Source organism: Clupea harengus, chromosome 10 (genome assembly GCF_900700415.2).
Source record: "Clupea harengus chromosome 10, Ch_v2.0.2, whole genome shotgun sequence".
Lineage (NCBI taxonomy): Eukaryota > Metazoa > Chordata > Actinopteri > Clupeiformes > Clupeidae > Clupea > Clupea harengus.
Genome location: NC_045161.1, coordinates 25,704,751 through 25,724,750, shown reverse-complemented (window position 1 = coordinate 25,724,750; position 20,000 = coordinate 25,704,751). Strand labels below are relative to the sequence as shown.

Below are 20,000 nucleotides of genomic sequence, written 5' to 3'. Positions count from 1 at the left end.
TTCTCAGCAAGGGTAGAGCAAGAGGCCATGACCCCTACATAAACACACACACACATACACAGACACATCCCCCTCCACACACACATGCACACACTCTCCCCAACTATATACACACACACACACAAACACACACACACTTTCCCCAACTACACACCGACACACACACTCTCTCTACGTGAGACCCTGAGCACCCCTCTCTCTCTCCCTAGTAGTGAGACATTCATAGGCTCACACACACACTCCAAACTCACTGCCACTCACAGACTCATCCTACCTTAGGCACGTCCTCCTCACGCTCCCCGTTCCCATAAATAAATAAAAATCCCCCCCAACCCACCCACACAGCCACCCCTTTAAAAACCTGCCCTTTAACCCGCAGGTGTCCAGGATAAGATTCAGGCTCTTCTGTGGTTCTGACATGCTGTGACATTGTGCCGTGACAACTGTGAAAATGTAAGCGCCTTTTAAAAAGTGGTTCTGTGGTGTTCCAAAGGTCCAGTGCTATATAAATAGTATGCATGTCATTTGTATTTGTCTCTAAAATCAAATCATCATTCTGTGAAAAGTGCTGGAATATGTGCATACCGTGCTGGGTATGCTATAAGCATAAAAACTCTTAATCACTCACATTTTGTGAACAAATCAATGGCCATCTAACATTTAGAACCCTGCCACTTTAGTATCACTTTAGTAGGGGGGGGGGGGTTAATGGCCTTAAACTATGCATATGCAGAGGCAGGCTATTAACACTCCTTTCCATCCTAACACAAAGACTTTTCGCAAGGGAGAAGAGAAGACGACAACTACTTTACAGAAATCTCCACACCACTTGCAGTACAAAATACACTCCATAACCATCCAAACACATCCTGTATGAGAAAGCATACAGTAAATAGCCTAAGAGCTCAGACTAGCACACACAGCAAACTAAGAAACAATACTCATGACTGGCCATGTAACTCTGCCTACTGAAACACAAGGCTTGTTCTTTGTTTAGGAATATGTGGTGTATTCCAACTCCTCATAACACCACTAGCAAGTATGCTACGCTAAAAACGGTAGCCTATACAACACGAACATATCAGAGTGTGATTGTTAGAAATATTCAAACGTACTCATCTAGTCCCTCCTCAGATAGTAGCAGATCAAGTTGTAGCTCCATATTATACTACATAATTGGAATTTAAAAGATTGGTAAGGAAAAAATACTGCAGTTCTCTCCATATCTCCGTTTATGTGTGCGATGGAATTCCATATCTATTACTATCTACTTCTAAATGGCATGGCTTGCCTCAAAATAAAGGGATTATACTTGGACCTGAGTGGAGTTTTGTTTACAGTGGACTTTCTCCCTCGTGGTATCTCGTCCCTTAAAGCCACAGGTAATGAAGGCTTGAGCATGTGAATAAAGCAACTAATGAAGGGGAGGGGTTTACGCTGTCCTACTGGTGCTGTGACTGAGAGATGTGCATCTCGCTTATTTTAGCTACTTTTCAAACAGTCATTTTATTTGTCAGTGAGTTAATCGGAAGGAAACGCAAAAGGTATGTGGCATCGCTATTATGGAGTCGGTGTGATAATCTGGTGTGAAGATTGGATTTGAAATTTTAGACAAAACCGATCCAGTTTTTCTCTGCTTCGATGACGACGCAAGCCCACTTCTGGAGCCACATTCACCAGTGTGGTGATAGCAGGCTGTTACCCATCAGCCTCTATTGTGCTTACGCAGATCGGAGCATCTGGGAGCCACAGGTGGTGGAGGGCTGGTCTGCATGACCAATCAAACCTCCCCGGAATCCGATTAGACGTGCCAGTGGTGTTGTCCGTTACTTAAGAGTACGGCTTGTGCCCTCACTCCGGTCGCTGTCATGGAGTACGGATATTAACATTTTCCATTTGTCACGACTCCCTGCTAACTTCTCCCTCTCTGCCCATCACATTCTCATCCTTTGAAGTAGTTATTTTTGTAATTTCTTACTCTCTCGCTCTCTCTCCCTCCCTCGTTCTTTTTCTTTTCTGCCCAATGCCAGGCAAAAGCTGTCTGGGGAAAATTGGTGAAGCGTTCACGCTTAGCATCCAAGACCAGGAAACAAGAGAGGCATCTCAAAGCTGTGTCATGCAGCACTGCAGAGAATATTCCGGAAGACAGGCCTGCTATATTGGAGTCCTATATACCTGCCGAGGGGCATGAAAGGCAGGTGAAGTGAAGTGCAAGCCTCGCTCACTGAAACAAGGAAATTAACCTCTGCTGAGCCGAGCCAACAGACTCAAAATGGCAACTGAGCACCAAGTTTTGCCGGGCGGCTGAAAATAACGGACACCTAGCAGAGACAGAATGAGGGAGACGAGGTGTGGTTTCGTCCTCCCGTCTGGCTGGATTAAAACGGAGGTATCACAGGGCTCATGGATAATTCAGCGAACACACTGCTGGGAAAATTGCCTTATGTGAGAGACAGCTCCACTCTCCGATATTAGTCATAGTCCACTTGAAGGGGAATGAAAGCCATGCGCTTATTTTTAGCAGTGTGACAGGGAATTAACTCGGAGAAAAGAAAGCCACAAAAAAAAAAGTCTATTTTTCTTCTCTGAATGGCAAAAGCATTACAGCCATTAGTTTTCTCTCCATTAGACTCCCCGAGAGTGGGAAAGTCGGCGGCAGTTGATTTTTGAGATAGAGGAATCTCATGCAGAGGACAGGCCCTCCTGTGCCATTTAATCTATCGGCATGTGTGGCGACCAAAACTGACTGATCTGTCACAAGCTGCCAGAGATGTGAGGGACAGTCATGCAGCCAGGATAATGTCATTACAAGATGGTATTTATGATCATTAGATTAATTGGACATTAAGCTAGTGGATACAATTCCTACATTCAGCAACTATCATTACATCTACAAATATATATTTAAAAAGTCTTTTAAAGCAGATAATTATGATAAAGCACCATCAAGAGTCTGAATGCCATAAATGCGCCAGATGATTTATTATAGGATGACTCAATTGCAATAACCTTTTTCAGATGCGTGGAGGCTGCGTCTTTTTAAATAAAAACAGAAAACTGAACAGCATCCAGGTCTCTGTGATTGCTGTCACTTTCCGCTCAGGCTGCTATTTGAGTCCCACAGCTCAAACCCCGCATCTCTGGCGGCTCCGTGAGCCCACCTTCCTGATCCCATGCATCGGAGACGCAGGGAAGAGCAGAGAGATGTCATTACCTAGCTCACTGAGCCCGGATATTAGTCTCCGCTGTTCACAGTAGTAGCGCAGCCTCACGCCGGCCTCAACTTCGCTCCGCTCTGCTCCTCTCCGCTCCTCTCTGCTCCCCTCCTATCCTCTCAGCGCTGGAGTCCGGTGCAAGTGTTTGCCGCGAGCCATGAGAGGCAAACCAAACCGCCGCCGTCACCGTGAGGGTTTGGATTCCCACGGTTAGGCAAATTAACCAAAGCGGAGAGCAGTGAGGAGGAGGTTCATCTAGAGTGCTACTCACACACACACACAGCAGATTATTAGCACATGTTGACTAGCGTCTATCTAGGCCGCCATCTTGGACGCATCACAAAAGAAAGGTCTCCACGGAAACCGAGAACAGCTCCAGATCAAGTCATTAGTGGTGCCCTCTCTACAGAGATGCCAACTGACTAATCCTCGGAATCTGAATAATCACCAGGCCCTTTTCTATGGATTTAACTGATCTTTCATGATATAACATCGTAATGTCTAGCATATTTTAGACCGTCAAGAAAAGCACTCCCTGAATCTGCCCTCAAGGGGAGATGTGAGCGAGTTCCATATGGATGCCTGATCTTGCTGAAGGTAGCTTTAATTACACAATGATATAAATTCATGGCCAGTCTGAAGCATTAGCGTATAATGATGCTCCCTGAGCTATTTTGAGATTCAGCGTCATGATACTTTGCCAGAGGCGACGTAATTGGTAAACATGTTTACCATTTGACAGTTTTCATAATGGCGTGTGCTGCATTGTTACATAAACAGTGGTTAGGAGAGACATAGAAACATAGGAAGAGTGACAAAGAGAGGAAGAGAGAGAGAGAGAGAGAGAGCGAGAGCGAGATTGAAATGAGAACACTGCACTTATCTGTGGGGTTGTAATTAATTTCATGATGTATACTTCAAACCTATTGTGCAAGAGGGAAAAAAATGGTCTGTTGTCCTTTATGAAGAGGTCAAGTGTGGCATTGGGGCAAATTAATGAACGACAGTGTGACCACTGGTTAATGAGCAGCTTGGATGGGCATGGGCGAGCATGTGTGCGTGTGTGTGTGTGTGTGTGTGTGTGTGTGTGTGTGTGTGTGTGTGTGTGTGTGTGTGTCTCCGGTCACCGAGGATTGTGAGATTGAAATCGGAGAAGAGCCGCCCTGAAAGTGCCCCCTTTTGTTTGAGAGCGCCTGATACCTCAGCGTGCACACCAATCAGACATTAGCACAATTAGCTCTGTAATTGTCTGTATCACAGCCAGGGACGCTCTCCAGATTTATACAACCTGTACTTCATGAAGGTCAGGGCAGTTTGAAGAGACTGCAGGGACGCGCCACTGAACCAACGCAAACACTTCACTGGCATATTGTACCTACTGAAGGCAAAGAGATGCCAATTTTATCACTGCCTCATGAATACACTGATACACAAAGCACACACAATCAACCAGATTTCCTTTGCTGTTGACGTTGTGTTGGAATAGAAAAGAGAGCCGATCGCCTGTTAAGGGACGGGTGTTGTAGCTGTACTCCTGCATATGAAGTGCTAACAGTCAGTTTCAAACGCAAATAACAGCTGATAATAGGAAAAAAAAGAAAAAAATAATAATAATTTCCTTCAGCCTTTCCTGTAAACTCTAAGGTGATGGGTGGGGGGTGGGGGGTGTGTGGAGGTTGGAACAGCTGGCGATGTTGGAGGCGGTGGTACAGAACATTATTGATCTCTATGACATCTTTGTGTGGTTCAATATGAAGTGCAATATGTGTGGGAGGGCGTGTGTCTGCTTCAGTGTGTGCGTGTGTCTCAGAGAGAGCATGTGTATGTGTGAGTGTGTATGTGTATGTGTATGTGTATGTGTGAGTGTGCAGGTGTATGTGTGTGTGTGTGTGTGTGTGTGTGTGTGTGTGTGTGTGTGTGTGTGTGTCAGAGAAAGCATGTGTATGTTTGAGTGTGTATGTGTATGTTTGAGTGTGTATGTGTATGTGTGAGTGTGTATGTGTATGTGTGAGTGCGCATGTATATGTGTATGTGTGTATGCGAGTGCTTGTTAGACTGTGAGAGAATTTGTGTGTGTGTATGTGTGTCTGTGTGTGTGTGCGCGTGTGAATGTGTGTGTGTATGAGTGTGTGTGTGCATGTGAATGTGTGTGTGTGTGTGTGTGAATGTTTGTTTGTGTTTGTGTGTGTGTATAGTGTGTCCAAGTGTGGAGGAGGTTGTACTCTACGTGTGCGGCTCACCTGCTGGTTGTGATATGTTTCTTTCAGCGGGAGGGTGAATGTGTGTGCGGTGTGTGACTCAGGCAAGTCGTGGCAAAATACAGCAAATGCGCCCGCCTGGCTCTCCATGCTAAATGTGTGCTAGTGTTGATGTTGATGTTCTCAGCCTCTATGCTGGAGCAAAACCTGTTTAATTCACAAACACGCACATCTCCTCCCTCTCTCTCTCTCTCTCCTCCTCCATTCTGGCTTTCCCTCTCTAGGGCCCCTCTCTCTCTCTCTCTCTCTTTTCTCTCTCTCTCTCTCTCTCTTTCTCCCTCCCTCCTTCCTTCTCTCCCACCCTTTCTCTCCTGTTCCCGCAGGTGTGCTAGCCTCTGCATGCCCCTCTTATCCGCTCCCCTTATCTTCCCCAAACACTCCTGTCTCTCTATCTCACGCGCCTAACCTTTACTGTTCTTTTCACTGTGTTTACTACAACACAGCCTCCGCTGAATCGGACAATCTGGAGTTCTAAAAAAAATATTTTTATTTAATCATTCCAAAACAAAAACATAAACCACCCAAACACCATCCACTACAACAGTGACGGTGACATGAAAATAACATGTTAGTTAAACGGAGCCCCACTGTGCAAGGCATCTGATTGGTTGTTTTTAAATGCTGTCTGGTTAATGCAGATTCGTTAGGCTCTTGAGTGGCTGCTGTGCCTGTGTGTGCATGTGTGTGTGTGTGTGTGTGTGTGATTTCCTCTTGTCTTAATAGGAGACAAGCAAAGCTCTGATCTGCATACTGAAATACAATCTGGATAATTCATGTGCCTGTTTGAGGAGCACCGATGCCCCCACGGCGCCCAGGCGAAAGACAGCCTTGCCGCGGCGATGACAGTCGCTGCTGCGGCTGAGGAGGACGTGGCCACGTGATGCGTTGACATTCATCCCAACCCTACACACACAGACACTCTCACACATACACACACACAGACAGACACACACACACACGCACACACACACACACACACACACACACCAGCCTGCGTCCCCCCCCACCCACCCGCTGCGGCAGTGACGGGATTGTTAAACGCTTCTCATCATTCATATTTAATTACATCCCGGTCATTCATTACTGCCAAGGCTACACAGCCCTCAGGCCCTTCACCCTCCCCATCCTTCTCTCTCTCTCTCTCTCTCTCTCTCTCACTCTTCACTCACTCTTTCACTCCGTCTCTCTCTCATTCCTGCCATCCTCTCTCATGCCCGCACATCCCTTTGCATACAACATGGGAGATGGCATTGTCAGGGTGTCACTGGCTAGCTCCTCCACCGTAAGTGTTTGACAGACACACACACACACACACTTCACATCTAGCATGTTTATGCATGTGAAAAAACACCAACGACGACGACGAGGACAACAACAACAACAGCAACACCACCAGCCAATCCCTTCCACACACTGCAGCAAAGCATCTGTGTCTTCCTAATGGATGTAAATGCCATGTTTCATTAAAGGCCTAATGTGAGCAGTGTGGACGGAGGGTGTGTGCGGAGGGTGCGGGTGCTGCAGGCTGCTGCCGCAGCTTAAATAATCCTTATTGTCCTAATCTGCAGAAGCTGCTCCCTGCTCCGCACAGCACGCGGCCCCTGGGCTCTCAGGCTGCAGCCGCAGACAGCAGATAGAGAAATTAAACCTCTGACACGGATCAGCAGATGAGACAGGAAGCCATGCTTTCCCCATGGTGGGCATGTGTGTGTGCGGACGGGGAACATATGTGTGTGTGTGAGAGAGATAGTGTGTGTGTGTACGAAAGCGTGTTACTGTAAGAGAGAGACAGAAAGAGAGAGAGATGGTCTGTGTGTGTGTGTGTGTGTGTGTGTGTGTGTGTGTGAGTGTGTGTGTGCATGCAATTGCGTTCCTGTGTGGGAGATAGTGTTATGCTCTGCGTTTCTGAGTAAGTGAACACACAAGTGTGTATGACACTATCTGAGTACGTAAGCGTGTGTGTGTGTGTATGTACATATGTATGTCACACCACATATTAACATGCAGATGAGTGTGCTTTTGTTCTTTAATGTGGGTGTCTACGGGATTGTGTGTGTGTGTGTGTGTGTGTGTGTGTGTGTGTGTGTATGTGAACGTGTGTGTATCTACAGGAAGTTGACGCATGGGAGAGTGCATGGAAGATCTAAGAGGCACACAGACGTTGATCTCCCCTCCTCATCTCTCCCCGGGCCGGGCCTGAAGCAGCGAGCGCTACGGCTAATCCTCGCTTCTGTACGCCTCGCTGGACCGGACCACCGACAGCCAGCAGCAGGAGCTGTGGCACGCCACTGAGCCTTCATCATTAGCTCTTCCTCCCTGCGCGCATCCCTCCTCGGCTAGACACCTAGGGCCGGGTCTGGGCCGGACCTGGCCCAGCGGCTGGGAGACTGCGGGGCGGCTGTGCGAGCGTTCGCACTAACAAACAGACAGACTGTCAAAGAGCCTCGGACGCCCGAGAGAAACAACACAGAGCCCTGTGGTAATGACGCTGTGACTGCCTGCCTGGCTGCCTGCCTGTCGCGTGCACGTGCTCACACACACACACACACACACACACGGCTCATGCTGTCTGCAGAGGAAGTAGCCCACTGGAAAGCAGGCAGTGTTGTTGCACCACTTGACACTTTCTAACTTTACAGGATGGAACACACGTGGGCGGTTTGTCCCCTCTGCTTATTGGATAACAACAACTCACTCCTCTCTTCCTGGCTCCCACTCTGCTTCTCTATCTCTCTCACACACACACACTCCCACTCTCTCTCTCTTTCTTTCTTTCTCCTAATCAGTCTCTCTCTCTCTTCCCCACTCTGCCTGCCTGCCTCTCTCTCTCTCTCTCTCTCTCTCTCTCTCTCTCTCTCTCTCTCTCTCTCTCTCTCTCTCTCTCTCTCTCTCTCTCTCTCTCTCTCTCTCTCTCTCTCTCTCTCTCTCTCTCTCTCTCTCTCTTCCATGGCCCTCCATCATATCAGCACCCCCATGGGTGGAATCAGAAATGTAGGAAGGCTTATTTTTCTGTTGTAGTGACTCATTTGTCTGTTTACTGTCATATAACTGCATGTAAAAAAAAATAATAAAAAAAATACACCCAGTTCCAGGGAGGCCTTTTTTCAGGCGGTCAAGGCTTTTTATAACTGTACACTAAAATATCATGCCTCGGAAAGAAACAGCCCGTGCATCTGCCTTTTTACGAAGACAGAGAGAGAGAGAGAGAGAGAGAGAGAGAGAGAGAGAAAGAAAGTACATTTGACAAATGGACTGAAACCGAATTTGGTGTGAAAATTATTGATGATGGATCCAGCAGGCTCGTCATTGCCAAACACAGTATTAGAAAAATCAATAGATCTCTTCGAGTCTGTCCAAAGCAATCACTTCTGCACCAAGAGAGACAGAAAGCGAGTGTAAGGGGGTAAAAGGTTAAAAGGGGGAGGAAAGAAGGGGTGGGGGAGGTCGGTGGGGTTGCCAGAATAAGGTGTGAAAAACGACACGCTGCGGTGTGGGCCTGAAGTCACAGCCATGGTGGTGGAGGAGGAAGAGGTGGAGGAGGAAGAGGAGGAGGTGGAGGAGCCGGTTTTCCAAACAGGTTGATGTGAAAACAGTGGGTTTGCGCGAGGGTATCCAAATGGAATGCAGCACTTTGCGGTTCAGTGATGTTAAAAGCACCTCATGAAAAGTTAAAGGGCTGCCTCATGACTGGAAAAAGGGGGGGGGGGGGGGCACTTTCCTTAAGCATGTATACTCACAGGATTCCCATGACACGAGCATTGCTGTGTGTGTGTGTGTCTGTGTGTCTGTGTGTGAGAGAGACAGAGGCAGAGAGAGAGAGAGAGAGAGAGAGAGACAGAAACAGAGACAGAGACAGAGAGAGAGAGAGAGAGAGAGAGAGAGAGAGAGAGAGAGAGAGCTGCTGTGTTAAGGGTGGGAGGCTGAAAAGCTCAGTCACGGGGCGAGAGAGAGACAGAGAGACAGAGAGAGAGAGAGAGAGAGAGAGAGAGAGAGAGAAAGAAAGAGAGAGAGAGCAGTCACAGGGCGTTCTGGAGGCAGTCATGCAAGAAGGTGCGCTATTTTGTCTCTCAGCACAAACTGGGGAGAAATAAATAAATAACCACAGCCTTGCCGTTAACAATCTGTACAACTGCAGCTCTACTCGAGATTTATCCTTGTCATGTCATACCATTTGACAAGAGCATAACAGTGAATGTGTGCAGATGTGTACAACTGTGTGTGTGTGTCTCTGTCTAACAGAGTCAAGACCTGTCAATGTGTATATCTATACATGTAATTGTGCTTGTGTGAGCTCACAGTGTGTGTGTGTGTGTGTCTATCTCAGTGAGGTAGGTAGGTGTGTGTGTGTGTGTGTGTGTGTGTGTGTCCATCAGTCGGCATGCCTGGTGACAGGATGCTGACAATGACACAGTGAGGGCTCTGCATGTGTTGGCATTGTCACGGCTCTCGCTGAGCTCTGATCTGCAGTAGAGGGCAGGGCTGGACACAGGCCTCAGTGGTGTGTGTTTGTTTGTGTCTGTAGGTGTGTGTGTGTGTGTCTATCTCAGTGAGGTAGGTAGGTGTGTGTGTGTGTGTGTGTGTGTGTGTGTGTCCATCAGTCGGCATGCCTGGTGACAGGATGCTGACAATGACACAGTGAGGGCTCTGCATGTGTTGGCATTGTCACGGCTCGCTCTGAGCTCTGATCTGCAGTAAAGGGCAGGGCTGGACACAGGCCTCAGTGGTGTGTGTGTGTGTGTGTGTGTGTGTGTGTGTGTGTGTCTATCTCTAAATCTTGCACTGCTGCCTCAGGTAATCTGCTCAAACACTGACCCCGGGCTACCTCACATCCACCACCAACTCTGTGATCACACAGATCCAGTGACCACAGCAAGACTTGCAGTGTGTGTGCCTGTGCCTGTGTGTGTGTGTGTGTGTGTGTGTGTGTGTGTGTGTGTGTGTGTGTTTATGTTGGGGGGGGCGGTTATCAGGACTTTCCACATTTGGTCACCCTTGGCATCACCAAAGGATGAGCCCATTCCTGCCTATCAACACAGCAGATTGTGTGTGTGTGTGTGTGTGTGTGTGTGGTTGGTGAGAGTGTGTGTACGTGTGTGTGTGTGTGTGTGGACGGTGAGTTCTGTAGGTCACCCAGAAGTTGAATCAGAAGCCTGCTTCTCAATGGTGTAAGGTGGAGGTGGTGGAAGGACAGAGAACGACTGATGGGGGGAGAGATGGAGGCAAAGGAGGAGGGGTGAGGGATGGAGAGAGGAGATAAAAGATGAGCAGAAAGGAGAAGAGAGACAGAAGAGAGGGAGAGAGAAGAGAGGGAGAGAGAGAAAGAAAGAGAGAGACAGACAAAAGACACAGGGAGAAAGAGAGCGAGAGAGAGAGAGAAAGGAGAGTGACGGTCGCTCAGGTGTCGGGGTGCTTACGTAAGTAAAGATCATGGAGGAAAAATGGCGTTCACTCTGCTCTAATGAAACGTGCGTCAAAGATGCTGAATTATGTAAGCGGCCATGAAGGAGGGTGTCAAGTAAGGAGGGAGACAAGCGACCATAAAACAGGGGGCCTGTCAGACACATTCCCTTTGGTTCTCCACTCACTCACCCACCCACCACACTGCTCTGTCTGTCTGTCTGTCTGTCTGTCTGTCTGTCTGTCTGTCTGTCTGTCTGTCTGTCTGTCTGTCTGTCTGTCTGTCTGTCTGTATCCCTCTCTCCACCTGTGAGTGGTTCATGACTTGTGTCTCATTTTCATGACCTACAGTATCTGACTTTACACTGCAGTGGGCTACTACACCCCCCCCCCTCTCTCTCTCTCATGAAATGATTGTGTTTCTATTCAGGGGCTGCAGAGCTGCAACAGCCACATGCAGAGCCACATTTCCACTGACATCTACACACTCCTGACACAGCCTCCGTTTCTACCCCTCTCTCTCTCTCTCTCTCTCTCTCTCTCTCTCTCTCTCTCTCTCTCTCTCTCTCTCTCTCTCTCTCTCTCTCTCTCTCTCTCTCTCTCTCTCTCTCTCTCTCTCTCTCTCTCTCTCTCTCTCTCTCTCTCTCTCTCTCTCTCTCTCTCACACACCACACACACACACACACACACACACACACCACACACACACACACACACACACACACCACACACACACACACCACACACACACACACACACTTCACCCCCTCCCTCTCTCACTTACTGTGCTAATGGTGGCAGGTGTGTGATTCACATTCTGGCATTTTCCTCCCCTTGCCTTTCCCTCCTTGCTCAGCCCTCCTCTATCTAATGAGTGCCGCGGATGGAACAGTTCGCTAAGTGCAAAAAAAGAAAAGGCAAAACTGCAGGTACCATCATACATCGCGACCCCCCTCTCTCCATGCCTGAGCAGGTACAATGGCATTTCTTTCTCTCTGGCTGACGTTATATGTGTGTGTAGTGTGTGTCGTGTGTGTCGTGTGTGTCGTGTGTGTCGTGTGTGTGTGTGTGTGTGTCGTGTGTGTGTGTGTCTGTGTGTTTGTATTTCAGGGCACGTGCATGGAGGTGTGTGAGTTTGGTGCATGCATCACTTAGCATGTGCACGTAGTTGTGTGTGTGTCGCTGTGGAGTTGTGTGCTTCTCCCTTCAGGATAGTGTGGTTGGTGTGCTTTAGTGCATGTGTTTTGTGTGTGTTCTGTGCCTGTAGGTCTATGTGTGTGTGTGTGTGTGTGTGTGTGTGTGTGTGTGTGTGTGTGTGTGTGTGTGTGTGTGTGTGTGTGACACTGGGATGCTGTGGATGCGTGCAGCTCTGAGGACGAGTCTGGTTGAGAGCTGCAATTTGGGGGATTACCAGCCAGTGCTCCCATTGCATGCGAAAAGCCCCCGAAACACGAAACGAGCAGCACCTCCCCTTCCTCCCTCTGACAGGATCCCACCCCAAACACACACACACACACACACACACACACACCCGTCCTGGGGCCCTCTCCTCTCCTCTCGTCTTCTCCTCCCTGAGCAAAGAAGTGCCGCTAATTCGTGCATCTATCAGATTCCAGATACTATCCCAGCAAGAGCAATTATCTGGGCGCCCCGGCTTCACACTTCAGAAGACTTTCTGTTCTGTGTGTTTAAAGAGCGTAGGAGAGAAAAACAGTGAGAGAGAGGGAGAGAAAGGGGGAGAGGACGAAAGAGAGAGAGAAAACACAAGCCTCAGCTGCATGCGTGACAGCCTCAAGCAATGTTTCCCCTGCCAATGCTGACAATATCTACACTAGCATCTCCAAGTCCAGATAATACATTCCTGGGTGATTTAAGAGGGGGAAAAAAGAGCCAAGAAAACACCTTTCTGTGGGGGATATTTCTGTACAAATTGAAGGGGGAGGGGGGGGATGAAATAATTGCTGTTGGACATCATCTTTAATCTCGCTCGTGGCAGAAGAAAAAAGTATTTTCCCCGAGACCCGCCTACGGAAAAACTCGCGCAGGCAAAATCAATTCCTGGAGATTTACGCGCTGCTGAGGAGCCATCAAATTGAGCTGTTCAGCCACATTTGATGATCTATCTAATCAAACATCTAACCCTTCCAGCACATCACAAGCCCTCTCCTCAGCACGGCGATGGGCGCCTGAAGACCATGCGAGTCGCACTCGGCTGGCGTTTTGATCAAGAGAGATTGCATGTAGGCACATCAAGAACGGGTTTGCAGGCAGCACTAACATGTGTTTGAACATGTCCACAGAGGGGGAAGAGGGGAAGAGAGACGGAGCGAGGGAGGGAGAGAGGGATATAAAACATGCCTGCTGAGATCGAGAGTTAGGTACTTGAAAAAAAATAATGCAGGAGCAGAAAGGGAGATTTGAGACAGAGTAGGGAGGGCAGGGGGGGTAAAAAAAGAGAGATGAATAGAACTGATGGAGAGTGTGTGTGTGTGTGTGAGTGTGTGTGTGTGTGTGTGTGTGTGTGTGTGTGTGATAGAGATTGAGAGAGAGCAAGCAAGACAGAGACAGAGAGAGACAGAGAGAGAGAGAGAGAGAGAGAGAGACACACAGTGTCTGTGAAGCAGCGTACCTTCTAGGACGGTGAGCTTGGCGCTGGTGTTGATCTCGCCCGCGCTGTTGCTGGCCGTGCACTCGTAGATGGCCTCGTCTCGGTGCGTGCGTAGAGGCTGGATACGCAACACTGACCCGGAGCCCACATCAAACTCAATCACCTGACAGACAGGACAATGGGAAGGAAACACACACACACACACACACACACACACACACACACACACACACACACACACACACACACACACACACACACACACACACACACACACACACACACCACACACACACACACCACACACACACACACACACACAAAACACAACCTTTTATTTAAAGCTCCGATCCAATCTTCCCCAACCCGGCACATCATTAATACAGTCACTTCCACGACTAGTAAAACTGACCTGACTGCCAAACGTGAAATCCCTACTGGGCACGCATGTTCAAATGCACCCTTTCAAATGCACCCTTTCATGTCCCCCCCCCCCCCCGAATGGAGAAGGCTGCGGTTCACTTTGAGAAAGAAAACAAAGAGTCCCCAAGACCTTAACCGAGGAATTAAACACACACTCGATTACTGGGCCACGGTGGTGTGTACAGCCGCCACGGGTGCCTTTGATCACGGCAGCCAGAAACATTCCACACTGACACGTACAGGAGCGCGCGCGCCACCGTGGGCCCGGGGAGTGGAGGGGGTTTCATCATTCACATGGAGACTCATACAAGAGTAAGGCCCTGCTACTCCACACATCTGAGGTGGCAGGAAGAAAAGAGGGGGGAGGGGGGTGGAGAGAGAGGAGAAGTAGAGAGAGAGGGAGGGAGGGAGAGGAGAGGAGAGAAGAGAGAGAGGGAGGGAGGGAGAGGAGAGGAGAGAGGGAGGGAGAGGAGAGGAGAGGAGAGGAGAGAGAGAGGGAGGGAGGGAGGGAGAGGAGAGAAGAGGAGAGACGGGAGGCAGTGAGAGAGGAGGGTACAGGGAAAGGGAGAGAGAGAGAAAGAGAGCGAGACCAAATAACAGAAAGGAAAAAAAGAGAGACCAAAAAGAGAGTGGGACATAAAAGGTAGAAGTTGTGAGAGGGAGCAGATGAGAGAAAAGGAGAGAGAGAAGGGGGGTGGGGGGGGGTGGGCAGAGAGACAGAGACACAGGAAGAGAGGTGCTACAGGGACTGTTTGGGTTGTTTGGGAGCACGGACCCCTGTGAAGTGCGTCACTCAGTCTGTTACATCAGAGTGACTCCCAATAATGAGTGAGTGGTGTGTTAACATTACATCAGGCAGGATGCAGACCAGGCTCTTGCCAATTACACACAGACAGATAGAACACCCAGCTCCACTGCACTGCACTGCTCTTCTCTGCTCCCACTGTAACCCGGCAACGTGGGAGTTCCAACCCTGAGGGGTGAGGGGGGCTGAGGGGCTGTTCAGTCGCATCTGAGCCCAGCAGACATGAGGCTGAAGAGGACACCTGACAGGAGGCAACGTTCCTCCCTTAATTAGGGACACCCAGGGCTGTACCCGCTGGCCCAGCTCACCCTGCAGACACTCACTCACACACACCTGTCTGTCTCTCTCTCTCTCTCTCTCTCACACACACACACACACCTCTGTCTCTCTCTCTCACACACACACACACGCAACACACACAGGGACATCTCTCGATCTCTCTCAGACAGACACATAAACAAACACACAGTGACATCTATCTCTCTCCAATGCACTCGCACAGACACCCACACACAGAGATCTCACTCACACACACACACACACACACACCTCTCTCAGTCTCTTTCTCACACACTCCGCCACTTTGCTGTGAACTCTGGCCAGTCTGATCAGCATTAGCATCCCTCTAAGACCTAGTCTAGACACCAGCAGCCATTTTGGGACTCCAAAAACACACGTTAAAGCTACGGTATGTAGAATTTAGGGGGATCTATTAGCAGCAATAGAATACAGTATACATAATTATGTTTTTATTAGTGTATAATCACCTTTAACAACAAACCGTTGTCTTTTTGTTAGCTTACAATGAGCCCTTCATATCTACATAGGAGTTGCGCCGCCATGTTTCTAAGGTAACACAGAACGGACAACGCTAGCTCCAGAGAGGGCGCCCCGCATTTTAACGTTGCAGTGGCAGCTTAAATTAGGTGGCGCCAGTTGAAAGTCGAAGACAAAACAGAAGAAGGAATCAGTGGTTGCTGGTGCTGGCTAACCATTTAGTGTTGTGAGAAGTTTGACAACCCACATTTTAACAAATGGAGGATCATACTTATGTAGCACAAGAAAAAGCATGGGAGCTTGAATCCTGGAATAAACACTGGTGTGGTCTTTCCCAGATGGAAATCGCTGAAGAGGGACAAAAGTTTTCAGAGTGACGCCAAAGTTGGCCGTTTTCTGCTGGACAGGCAATTTAGCCTAGCAACCTAAATGCAACCTGTTAGCTTGAGCTAGAACATGGCCATGGGCATAGTTACAAACCCAAGTAAGCTGACGGACAACCATACATTCTCCTGCACGCTTGGGCAGAAAGGGAGGGGTATTCAGCTGGTTTGCAATCTGCAACCTCACCGCTAGAAGCTGTCAAATCCTACACACATTATTCTTTAATTCTGCAGCACTTCTCAACTATCTAAAACCGTGGACAAACAAACCTGCTTAATACTTGTTACAGACATAATTTTTTTCAAATGTAATTTATATGGCTTGTTCTCACAGCAGGAGGGGCTTATCTTATGAGTTAAGGACTTGTCTTAACATTCGACTGGTGTGTGTGTGTGTGTGTGTGTGTGTGTGTGTGTGTGTGTGTGTGTGTGTGTGTGTGTGTGGTACACCGTGGTCTTACCTCAAAGCGCTGAGAGCTGACTTTCTTCCCCTTCTTCATCCAGGTGATGCGGGGCTTGGGCTCACCCCCTGCCTGACACACGAACGACGCCACCCCGCCAGATATACCTATCTGGTCATCAGGAGACTTTACGAAGTTGGGCATGGCTGGGGAAAAGGGAGATAAACAGAAAGACAGATTAAAATTAGAATCTGTGACTCTTGAGGTACGCAGGTTTTCGTTTGATGCATTTTAGTGAAGCACTTTAGCGGTCTCCTCAGTTTCTATGACCAGCTGACCCTCTTCTCACTCACTCTGTGTGCGTGTGTGGGCCCACTGTGGGCTGCAGCTTCAGCTCTCTGGGCTTCAGCAGTAGTGAAAAGACGAGACGCACCAGCTTCCTTCCAGTGCGGCCTACCTTCCTCCCTCCCTCCCTCCTTCCCTCCCTCTCTACCTCCCTCCCTCCCTCTCTACCTGCCTCCTTCCCTCCCTCCTTCCCTCCCTCTCTACCTCCCTCCCTCCCTCCTTCCCTCCTTCCCTCCCTCTCTACCTCCCTCCCTCCCTCTCTACCTGCCTCCTTCCCTCCCTTCCTCCTTCCCTCTCTGCCTGCCTCCCTGTCAGGCTGCTTGTAAATCTAACCCTTATCCTTATCCTTATCGGCTGTCATGCACTGAGGAAACAACTGACTCCGGTTCATATCCGGCCCACATCTGGCCCATATCCCGCGCCAGGTTAGCTGCTATCTGCCTGACTAGTCAAGCGGGGCGAACAGCAGCCATTTTAGAGGCACTTGAGCCCCCGCCTCCCCGTTTCCCTTGCCCTGCTGCACTCCCCGAGAAAGAACCGCTGAATGAACCTGCTCGTCGTGATGTGAGGTTCTCCATGGCAACACAGACAAAAATGGGGGCTTTTGGCGGTGGACCCCCAGCCTAGCCATAAGAACCCTGCGGTGAGTAGAGGGGTAATTAAATCCTCTGGTCCTCTCCCCCTCCACGGGGCAGAAACACACACACATACTAGCCTTCAATGCGCCAGTTAGACAAGTTTGTTTACCTCCAGTCGAGGCTCTGGATGCATAATGCACCTTTGCCCATGGCTGGTACTCTTGTTATTTTTTGTTTGGCCGAGAGGGCCAGTGTTAAGTGTGTGTGTGTGTGTGTGTGTGTGTGTGTGTGTGTGTGTGTGTGTGTGTGTGTGTGTGTGTGTGTGTGTGTGTGTATGTGCCTGTGTGTGTGTGAGAATTTACTCTGATTTCCCTGTTGTTTAACTGAGGGGGGGGGGGGGGGGGGGGGGGGGGGCTGGCTGGGCGAGAACTAAAGGCAAACTTAGCGAGATAGTGAGCAAGCGAGCGAGAGAGAAAGAGAGAGGGAGAGTGTGTGTGTGTGTGTGTGTGTGTGTGTGTGTGTGTGTGAAAGAGAGAAAGAGAGAGAGAGAAATAAAGAGTTAGGGAGTGTGTGTGTGTGTGTGTGTGTGTGTGTGTGTGTGTGTGTGTGTGTGTGTGTGTGTGAGTGAAAGAGAGAGAGAGAAAGAAAGGAAAGAGGGAGAGTGTGTGTGTGTGTGTGTGTGTGTGTGTGGGTGTGTGTGTGTGTGTGAGAAAGAGAGAAAGAGAGAGAGAGTGTGTGTGTGTGTGAAAGGAGAAGGTAATGATCTGCTCCTGTCTGTTTCTCTCTCTCCACACTGCTCCATTCTTTCCACACAAGTTTCTCTCTCAGGCCCGCCGCTTGGCCTGACTTTCTGCAGACTCAGAGTGATGTAATGGGGCTGGTGGTACTGCTGCTGCTGCTGCTGCTGCTGCTGAGGCCTGGTGTATTACAGACAGGCTCCTGCTAGAGGCTTTCCTCCTGATGTGGTTTGCGGTTTGTGGCTACACTCCACATTGTCCTTTCGAGAAGGCAGGTATATTAAGGCAAGGCAAGGGCACACACACACACACAAACACAGTGTGTGTATGAGAAAAACAACTGAAATGAGAGTATGGGGTGACTCATGGTACAATGCAGAGACCAACAGTCGCAGCTCACTCGAGTGTGTTCCAGCGCAGATCACCTGATACCCTTTTATGTGATATCCAAGTGCAATGAGCACTGCCAAAGAACGCGCAGACACAAAGGGATCTCAGTGAACGCACACTGAGCAATAATCTAAAAACACATGAAGATGATGGCTTCTTTCTTCTTCTCCAAAAAAGCAGACGAAAGTAGAATTCATTAAGTTGGCGGCATGTGAAATAAAGAGAGAGGCAGTGGATGAGCCTTCCATGTCTGCATTGAAACATCGGCTCCTCTGCCAAAAAAACGTAATACACTGGAACAAACAACAGTCCAATGGGGAGACATCTTTAACAATGCATTCCTTAATTCCCTCACGTTCTCCAGCGCCAGCCTGGAGAGCAGCAAATTCTCTCGACTGAACAACATCGTGGAATTAACAAACACGCACCCAGGGGAAGTATCTGAGGAGCGCAACCGAATACAGGCCCCCGTACGGCTGCGTAGTTTGTGTTTAATCTGAAATAAACTCCATCACAGCGAAGAAATCTGAGCCAGTGCGTCATGATCGCGGCTAAATATAAAGGAAAGTGAACATGCAGAGGACAGGGTGAATCAGCTCGCCTGACCGCTCGCCTGACCGCCCGGCTGCCCGCCTCCCCGCGATGGGGCCCAGCGTGTGTGGAGGTCAGAGTGTGCATCTGAGGCCCATTGCTTTGGGGCTGAGAATGACGTCCTCTGTTCCGCCTGAGATGTGGGTCACTTCCGCCAGTAGAGGACCTCAACAACAACCACTCCCTGACATCCCCCTAACACACACACACAACCTTTTTCCATCCACTGTGACGGCAGACCTCTGGTGGAAGGACACTGTAGGGAAAGGTTAAGGGGTCAGGCTGTTATTCATTTATTTCCTGCGGCGTGCCTGCAGTTGGCTGACCCTTCGGACCGGTGCCAGACGAGCCTGACATTTCAGATGAAGAAGCTAAATCCCCCACCAAACCCCACCCCACCCCCCATCTCTTCCCTCCAGCACTGGCCCTGATTGACAGCTCGGGAATATTCTTCCGGGTCCAATATTCATAAATGACCATGCTTGTTGCTTTTTGTCTCGCTTTTTTCTTTTGTTTCTACAAGGTTATTTTCATCCTCGGGTCTTTACATCAAAGACGGCGGCTTACGCCAAGAGATATGATTATAAAAAATACAAATAAAACATTAATTCAGCATGGAGATGAAAGCAGAAAAGGCACCCGTGCTGGAATCCTATGGAACATGTAATATCAAACTGTGGAGGCACGGCCTCTTGCATGAAATGTGAAAAAAAAAGAAGTATGTCTCCTGACACATAAATACTTTATCGGAATATCATGATTTAATCAAGAACAGATTAAATTCAAGCTCAACCATGTTCCAGCAAGTCGGTAAAGGATGGCAATTGATCGCAAATGGAGTCCGGGGAAAAAGGATCCATTTGGAGGATGAGTCTGATACCATTATCCTGTGATGGACCTGCAGCCCGATCTCCCATCTTATGTCAGTGGTGAAAAATGCCCAGCATACGCCACTGACAAGAGCGATAATGTGCCAGCATGAGTACCATCTCCACGCCAGCGGGCCATGGCATCGGTGGATAAGACGTGTGTGTAAGTGTGAGTGTGTGAGTGTGTGTGTGAGAGTGTGTGTGAGAGTGTGTGTGTGTGAGA

At 49.0% G+C, this 20,000-nt stretch overlaps 1 protein-coding gene across 9 annotated transcripts in view; it reads right to left on the bottom strand.

The window, feature by feature from the left end:
* Positions 1-20,000, bottom strand: part of ptprfa (protein tyrosine phosphatase receptor type Fa) — a 173,457-nt gene that overhangs the window by 115,993 nt on the left and 37,464 nt on the right. For all 9 annotated transcript variants that reach the window (XM_031574574.2, XM_031574576.2, XM_031574575.2 and 6 more), the window contains exons 3-4: positions 16,328-16,473; positions 13,500-13,641 (exon numbers count right to left, since the gene is read on the bottom strand). In XM_031574574.2, the coding sequence (XP_031430434.1) occupies positions 13,500-13,641; positions 16,328-16,473 (288 nt within the window). The remainder of the gene's footprint in view (positions 1-13,499; positions 13,642-16,327; positions 16,474-20,000) is intronic.